Here is a 9238-nt window from a genome sequence, read left to right on the forward strand (position 1 = left end):
CTTACAGCGTCCCGCGAGTAGCGGACGATGTGATCACCTTCACATTCACTGCCCGGCAGGCAGCTCCCATGCCGGAATAGAGACGCTTCGCCGCAAAGTGCTGTTACACCTCCGCCCTGGGTCTGGTTTAATAAAAACAAACAGAACTAACAAGGAATCCCGTGTTCCTCCTTCAGCTGTCCAGCAAGAACCCTCTGAATCGCGTCTTCGTGACTTCACCCGATTTCCCAGCCAGCTCCGGCAGGGTCCGAGCAGTAGCAGTGGCAGTACACCACTCCCCGGAGCAGCCGACGAGCATCGCCTCCTTGCCTGACACCTTCCCGCTTCTTGGGCGCAGCGAGCGAGCAGGGGCTGGGGCCGAGCCAGCAGGGAGACCTCCAGGCACTCAGTGCCTCGGCATCCCTTCGTACCTGCCTCAGCCGAGGAGAGCCAGGAGTGTTTCTACACATTTCAGTTGCACAGTGGATGTGAACAGATGTCTGTTGCAACGTGTTTCCAAACGTGTCCAAAACGAACCAACTGACCCAAGATGTCTGATTCTCAATGGATCTCTTCACACTTCCCGTGCACAGAGTTCAGTTCTCATTTTTCTGGCCTGTTTCTTGCCAAAGCATTGGAAAGAGCCATACCAGCACCAGAGGTACCTTAAGAAACTGTAGGAAGAACTATCTTCCTACAAAATACAGATTGTTGCCTATTACAAAAGATTTGATGTCAAGATTGTAGAGATACTAAAGGAAAATGCTGCAACTCAATAATGTATTGAAGTTAGGGAAGTCTTGAAAATTCACACTTTGGTAAGATAAAAAAGTGCAGAATCAATCTGAAAGGTGAGAAGTAGAAATTTAAGAGTGGAATGGGATACACAGAAGAAGAAGAAGGCATCTCAAGGATATTGCTCAAGAGCAATGAAGAGCAATATGGGGCACTAAGAACAGGAGCACTGTGAGAAATGCCTATAAAGTCACAGCTGAATGGCAACAGAATATTCAGTTTTGTTAAAATTCGGTTAAGCGGTGGCCCCATGAAATCCCACTCCAAAGCTATATTCAAAGCCCTCTACTCCCAGCCCCCCTCCGTTTTGTCCTTCAGTTACATGTGCTCACTCTGTTCCACCAGGTCTGGAGCTAAAGCCACAGCCCGCATTTGAAGAAGCTCCTCCTTTCTCACTTCATCTGGCCCAGACAAGAGGCTATCAGCTGCAGAGAGGATCAACAGGAACAGTTGTTTCTCACTTGTGGTGCTCAGAACCATACCGTGAAGAAAAAGTCTGGGAGAAAACTCTTGCCTTGCTGTTCATTGAAAAGGATCGTACCCAATTTTTTTTTTAATTATTTTTTTTGTAGTTCATATGTGCCTCCTCTCCAACCTCTGTCTCTGTTAATACATCATCTTCTCACCCTTATCTGGAAGAATTACATGCTGTTTGCTTCCCCCCACACATACACACAGGTTTCTGTTTTCATAACAGCTAATCTCAGCTGTTGGAAGGTAAACGGTGTGGCTGTCACATCCAGAGGAATACAGCTGGTAGGGAAATAACTTCTTCTTTATAACACCAGCTTCTCCCACTAAGAATAAAGATTTACTACCTGTCTTACAGCATGCCCTGCTCTTGCTTCTCATGACTTTTATTCCTTCTGCTCAGGGCCACCTCTGCAACACCATGTGCACCCTGACAGCCGTTATTGCTCGGAAACGGAAAGGCATTCAGCAGGCCTCAACATTCACAGCACGTATAGACACTCCTCAGCTCACAGGACAGCCTGAGACGTTGTTTCAGACAACCTACTGCTGTATGTCTTCCTTTTATTGGAAGGCACTAACGTGTAATTGTACAGCTTGCTAACGGTGCTTGAAAGAGCCATCAAATCGCTGGGCAAGAAGCAGATTCCTCGCCCTGACAAAAACTGATACCTCAATTAATATATCCTAATAATAAGTATAAATCATTTTTTTTCTTCGTATTAAGATGTCATCTAGACAAGTCTTTCAAGCCACAACCCGTATGGTAATTAGACCAACACAGAGGGAGTTCTGGGAATAAACAACAGGTATCTGTAGCTGGAATCAGCAATGATTTCATCCTTTTGAGGTCAGTAATACGGTAACAGTTTTCAAATTCAAATTAACAGTCTAGTGCCAGACAGAAAAATTACTTCTGAAGGCCGTTCCCTCATGGGTTTTTCTAATTCATATGTGGTACTTGGTATTTCTGGTTCTAGAAGTACTGACCAAATGCTGCTTTTAAGATTTTGTGAGCTCAGAGCAACAATAAAATAGACCAGCCCTGCAAAAATATACTCCTCCACACACCTGGGGAAGAGAAAAATGTAAATTTTTTTTCATAATCATTGCCATAAACGTTGAAGAAGGGGATTTTTGTGCCTGGCAATTTTTCATGACAGCAGTGTAGAGCTGATTTAAAGTGCTGAGAATCAGGTTGCATTTAAGCCCAAGTAGTTTTAAAAGGAACATAAAAATCCCTCAGTATGCTGACTCATCCATTACAGCAACTTAAACTGCTGATACTTATCTTCGTTGTGAGCCAAACTGGCTTCCATCAAAACTGGATTTATTGCAGCGTGGCTTCTATTTACTCTTGTGCAATGAATTTGATTTGCAATTAGCTCCTTTTGAATCTGCCGCTGGAGTAGTTTAAACAGCTATTCAGATCCAATTCCTGTAGATGACAATGAGAATGAAAACCTGATCTTTTCAAGAGTATCGTGTCAAAGGACTTCCATAAAAGTATGTTTAATTTACAGTTTTCATTAAAAGCAAGAATGCATAGATAACTTACAGAAATAAACATTCCTACACACAGCTGCTGAAATGAGCGAGGAGCTTATGAGGTCAAAGCCTTCTGGTATCACCTGGTCTAACTCCACGATCTGGGTGAATCACACCTGTATCACAACAGGAAGAGCAGCAGTCTGAACTCTTACCTAATCCCTAGAGACTGAGCATTGCCAGGTAACCCGATTTTTCCTTCTGAGCATTTAGACTGGGGATACTTACATGGCGGATCAAGACCACGCGCACATTTTGTACCCATTTCACCACTATATAGGAATTAGTTCCTGTATCTGCAAGGCATCAGTTATTTCATAGAATTGTTCGGGTTGGAAGGGACCTTCAAAGGTCATCCAGTCCAACCCCACCCCTGCAGTGAGCAGGGACATCATCAACTAGATTGGGTTGCTCAGAGCCCCATTGTCCAACCTAACCTGGAATGTTTCCAGGGATGGGGCTTCCACCACCTCTCTGGGTAACCTGTGCCAGTGTCTCTCCACCCTCACTGTAAATAATTCCTTCCTTGTATCTAGTGAAATCTCCTCCCCTTTAGTTTAAAACCATCACCCCTTGTCCTGTCACAACAGCCCCTGCTACAAAGACTGTTCCCATCTTTCTTATGGCCCCCCATCAAGTACCAAAAGGCTGCACTAAGGTGACCCCGGAGCCTTCTCTTCTCCAGGCTGAACACCCCCAGCTCTCTCCCATGTCCTGGGATACTTACATGGCGGATCAAGACCACGCGCACATTTTGTACCCATTTCACCACTATATAGGAATTAGTTCCTGTATCTGCAAGGCATCAGTTATTTCATAGAATTGTTCGGGTTGGAAGGGACCTTCAAAGGTCATCCAGTCCAACCCCACCCCTGCAGTGAGCAGGGACATCATCAACTAGATTGGGTTGCTCAGAGCCCCATTGTCCAACCTAACCTGGAATGTTTCCAGGGATGGGGCTTCCACCACCTCTCTGGGTAACCTGTGCCAGTGTCTCTCCACCCTCACTGTAAATAATTCCTTCCTTGTATCTAGTGAAATCTCCTCCCCTTTAGTTTAAAACCATCACCCCTTGTCCTGTCACAACAGCCCCTGCTACAAAGACTGTCCCCATCTTTCCTGTAGGCCCCCATGAGTACCGAGAGGCTGCAGTCAGGTCTCCTCAGAGCCTTCACTTCTTCAGGCTGAACAACCCCAACCTAAACAACCCTCAGCCTGTCTCATAGCAGAGGTGCTCCAGCCCCCTGATCATTTTTGCGTCCCATCTCTGAACCCTCTCCAACAGGTTCATGTCCTTGTGTTGAGGACTCCAGAGCTGGACACAGTAGGCCAGGTGGGGTCTCATCATTCTGGAGTAGAGTGGAAGGATCACCTCCCTCGACCTGCTGGCCACACTTCTTTTGATGCAGTCCAGGATACCGTTGGCTTTCTGGGCTGCGAATGCACATCGTCAGCTCATGTCCAGCTTCTCATCCACCAGCACCACCAAGTCCTTCTCTGCAGGGCTGCTCTCAAACACATCACTCCCCGGCCTGTATTGATACCAACAATTGCCCTGACCCAGGTGCAGGATCTTGCACTTGGCCTTGTTGAACTCGTGAGGTTCACATGGGACCACTTCTCCAGCTTGTCCAGGTCCCTCTGGATGGCATCCCATCCCCCAGGCGTGCCAACTGCACCATTCAGCTTGGTGTCAACTGCAAATTTGCTGAGGGTGCACCCAATTCTGCTATGTCATTGATGAAGATAGGAAGCAACACTGGTCCCATTACAGAACCTCATCCAGAGAAGGGCAACAAAGCTGGTGAAGGGTCTAGAGCACACTAGAGTGTGTCTAGAGTCATAAGAGGGTGCAGGAACAGGGCAGTCTGGAGAAAAGATGGCTGAGGGGAGACCTTATCGCTCTCTACAACTACCTGAAACGAGGTTATAGTGAGGTGGAGGTTGGTCTGTTCTCCCAAGTAACAAGAGGCAAGATGAGAGGAAATGGCCTCAAGTTGCACCAGGGGAGATTTAGGTTGGATATTAGGAAGAACTTCTTTACAGAAATGGTTGTCAAGCACTGGAACAGGCTGCCCAAGGAAACGGTGGAGTCACCATCCCTGGAGGTGTTTGAAAGACGTGTAGATGTGGTGCTGAGGGATGTGGTTTAGGATCCCTGGCAGTTCAGGGTGTATGGTTGGACTTGATGATCTTAAAGGTCTCTTCCAACAATATGATCCTGTGAATAGTCCACCCATCAAATCCATATCTCTCCAATTTAGAGAGAAGGATGTTGTGGGATGTTCTTACCATCTTTGCAGAGTTGGAGAGCCACTGAAGAGTACGTAAATTGCTACCTGACCCAACTGATCCATGCAGTGCTGGTGTACCCCTGTCTCCTACCTGAATCTCAGCAGAAGGGAACAAATAGCCATGATCTAACCCTTTCAGCTAACGCCAGGGCACAGCACAGCACAAGCAGACCTGCATGACCTAGGGGCAGCAGATCAGCCTGCTCATAATACAGTACTTTTAACTTTTTCCACCTTAATTCTGACAAAAAGGTATGTTAAAGGAAGATGAGATTAGCCCTATTTTCTCAAACATTGTCATTATTGCTTGCTGCAACACGAAGGTTTGAAAGGCCTATAGCGTCTACCAATATTCAATTATATTTCTAGACTATATAATACCTTCTGACAAATGACACAATTCATTCTACCAACAAATAATGTTCTGCGTGCGTGTTAAGGCATGATGGGCAAAAGCACGAAGACCAAAAGGAACACACGCACCTTTACCTGCCCAGAAGAAAATGCATTAACCCAGACTTCACTGGTGCTGGGGGATCTGTCAAAGGACAATTGTGATCATCATCTAGCTTTCATTTCTGAAACTCGGAGTGGAAATTCACCCTCCCTGGCATAGCCAGACCCTATGGGACACCTTGCTACACACTGCCTGGGCACAGCACAACTCCTGCACAGGTGGAGACAGTGACAGTCACGGAGGCATAAGTGAGGAAGGGGGCCCACACAGATACTGATATATCTGGTGACACCTTTTCAAAGGCAAAGTCCTCCAGGAGAATCAGATTGCATGGGGAGCTAAGTTACGAAAGACAAGTACGTCACTGCCCAGGAACTTTAGTAGTACCAGCAGTATTTCACAGTAAGTTCTTTGATGCCAATATTCTAAAATATTTAAATGGTGTAATTACTTTTGAAAATTAACATTTCCCTCTCACCTCCAAAAAAGCCCTGTGACTAGAGTACGGTTTTGGCTGGTCTTCTTTATTTGCTCGGATGCTTTCTGAGACCTTATTTTGTGTGAAAAGCCAGATCAAAAAATGACCTCTGCAGCATGTACAGTCCAAATCCAGACATCCAGACTCCATTCCTATTTAATCTAACCTTGAAGAGGTTAATGTACTTCTACAAAAATTAATGAAACCTGTCAACAATTTATGAGCTGTAAGCATTTAAATAACAAAGGATAAAGGTCAAACTAACAGGGCACAGCAAGACTTTTACTTTGTCCTTAATGTGTTTTTGTTATGCCTCAGTTTCATCTTTTGGAGAGATAACAGACTGTAAAAGCAATTATGTTAAAATGAAATGTTAATTTTTATTTAATCAGAGGTAAAATGAACTGCAAGAGGATAACTGAATTTATTTGTTCCTTAACAACAGTCACAAATAAATCAATTAAGTGCCTGCAAATGCACATCAGACAACCCAATTCCTTTTGACCGGTGTAACAGTGGACAGCTGGGTTTTGTACTTTCAGTGTATGTGAAATACCTCTAGTGCTACAAGTTTCATTAATAAAGTGCATTCGTTAATAAAGTGCATTCAAAATCTTGACAAGACAGATGAATTAGTATTACCTTATTTCATTGTAAGGTTTAACCACTTAAACAAGGATGACTTCCACCCAAACTTTTTAACATTTTCCCCACCATCTTCCTTCATGCCTGAATTAGAAGCCTCTCTGTTTTCCATCAAAGCTTCATAAGTCTTTTGTGCTCGAACAATTTCTTTGTCTGCATTGAAGTGCACCATTTGTCTGCTCATAATAGGAACAACTAAATTGAAGTTGTCAATTCTTTTGTTTAATTTCCTGATATCTCCTATAAACTGCTCACATATATGATTCCATTGCTTTTGCCTATATGGTGTCATCGGCCCTCCAAGCTTACTTCTAGATGCCACTATACTCTTCCTTAACCGCTCAATAGTTTCCCGTATTTCTTTCTGCATCAGGATCCACTCTGGCTGGTACCCATTGTCTATTAGAATTCTGTTCAAGTTGTGAGTCATAGGGTCGACGTGTGGACAGTCCGAAAATTTCTGCAAAGGTTTTCCTTTGCCACTGAGGTTGTCAAAGTCTCCTTTTGCCATCGATTCCTGGATGAGGTCCTCAACCAACCGTTCAACTGCCTGAGTTATTTTCACCTTTTTGCTCTGCCTCACATCTTTGGCTTTCATTAGGTCAGTCATGGCATACTGGTTCTCAAGTCTCCGCTGCCGGTACTCCAACACTTGTTCAGTAGCACGGTCTACTCGAAACTGCATGTACTGCTTTTCTCTTTGGCTCGGTGTTCCAAACCCAACGCCTTCAAAACTCAAGTAGTGTCTATGCTGTGGTGTTTTTGGTTTGTACTGATCTTCCTCCTCTTCATTATTCTCGTTTGATTTCTTTTTGGTTGCCACATCACTGAGCAGCACTCTGTATGCTTCTTCTACTTTCATAAATGCTTCGGAATCAGCTGTGGCAGAACCGCTGTCTGGGTGGTACTTTTTGGCAAGACTTCGATATGAGTTTCTGATATCATCAAGGGAACATCCTTCCTCCAGCTCAAGAATTTTGTAAGAGTCCTTAACGTTGCTTTTAGGTTTGTAACCCGACAACATTCTGTTGCCACAAAGGTAGGGAAACAGCTTCAGGTTTCTTGGAATCATTGTTTGACGCACCATTAGATGATGCCCTATGTTGTTAGTCAGCATCACACAAAGCCGCTTTATATTTCTTCAGATGCATCTACATTATAAACAATGACCTATAAAAACACAGTTTTAAATAAAAATTGTGTTAAATACGCTTTGTAAGAGAACTTACACAATTTATGTCTTGACTTTAACTTGTTACATTATTTAAAGAAATCCCTACAAAGTTTCAGAACAATAGGCAATGTTCTTCTCTGTTACAGACTCATATTGGAATCTGCACTTCTTATTAATTACTATTGCAGCAGTAGTGTTACAATGTAAATGAAAATTAATTCACAATATAGCATACAGTGCAATGTAAACTGGAAATATGCTTTATGTTGAGTGGTAACTACTGAAACAAATCTCTCCCTTTTCCTCTATACACCGACATTCAGCCATCAACTGAATCTTCTATTCACATACATCAATCAAGATCCACTCCCTAGTACATTCTCAAAGGATTTCATTACAGTACTCTTTTGGAATTCCACAGCAACACCTGAAGAAGCATTCAGATTACAGATCCATTCAGATTAACTCTTGTATCACAGCAGGGCTCTCACATCCTAGTGGCCCATCTCCTTGGATTGTGCCAGGTCAGGTAGTAAATCTGGAACTCAGAACAGATCAATAGCAGATAGCCTCTCATTCTGTCAGGAATACCAGTTCTTCTGAATTATTTTGAGAAACAGCAAAAGGAACACCTTTAGTAAGTCTTCACATAAAATCAGAAGTAGAAAAATATAATATAAACTGCACATCCAATTTACACATCAGCTAACTTCTCTTCAGTAAGACAAATGCTGCATACGTGCTGCTACAGTCTCCTTCTGCGTAATCATCGGTGACTGCAACATATCCTTTGCTGACTTCCTTTCCAAACAAAACACTAGGTTAAATCGAGGTTAAGTTTAAGGAATATAGTGTTTCATACGTTCTGCAAGTAACAAACTACCTTCTGCTCTAACCCATCTGAAAAGAGAAGGGAAAGAAGTACAAGGAACTGGATGAAAGACTGGATCGATCCTGAATGTTTTCAGTTGATTTTGATTCGGGTAACATAAGTCATCAGTTTGTGGTTATTATAATGGACCTCATTTACATGGTGGAGTTTTTTAAATTAAGATATGGATTAGTGATTTTTTTTTTCCAGGTAGCTGGCAAAGATAATAATGTCGTTTTGTACAGCCACAAAAATCCACGTATCTACTTAAGCGGAAAGATCAATGAATACACTTTCGAAATTCAACATACTGATCACAGGCAGATTTTCTCATAACTCTGCAGACCCGATTTTACTATCTTTGTGCTTAAAACACTGTATCCAGCGGTATGTATAGCACTCACCCGACGGCTCGCCCCGCCTTCTTCGCCCTCCCTCTCCCCCCGTCACCCGCTACCGCCTGGCGCACAAGATCGCCTCTAGGTCCCGCGGTTCCCTGTGGCCGTTGCAGCCTCACCGGCTGCTC

At 43.7% G+C, this 9238-nt stretch overlaps 1 protein-coding gene across 1 annotated transcript; it reads right to left on the bottom strand.

The window, feature by feature from the left end:
• Nucleotides 1–6665: 6665 nt before the first annotated feature.
• On the bottom strand, nt 6666–7784 carry DNAJC28 (DnaJ (Hsp40) homolog, subfamily C, member 28). The gene has a single exon (XM_010140619.1). The coding sequence runs from the start codon at nt 7782–7784 to the stop codon at nt 6666–6668; it is 1119 nt and encodes a 372-aa protein (XP_010138921.1).
• Between the last annotated feature and the right edge of the window lie 1454 nt (nt 7785–9238).

Source organism: Buceros rhinoceros, unplaced genomic scaffold, assembly GCF_000710305.1.
Source record: "Buceros rhinoceros silvestris isolate BGI_N320 unplaced genomic scaffold, ASM71030v1 scaffold12157, whole genome shotgun sequence".
NCBI lineage: Eukaryota > Metazoa > Chordata > Aves > Bucerotiformes > Bucerotidae > Buceros > Buceros rhinoceros.

Excerpts from the sequence above, each read along its gene's own strand:
- DNAJC28 (XM_010140619.1), bottom strand. The coding sequence starts at position 7,784 with ATGCTGACTAACAACATAGGGCATCATCTAATGGTGCGTCAAACAATG.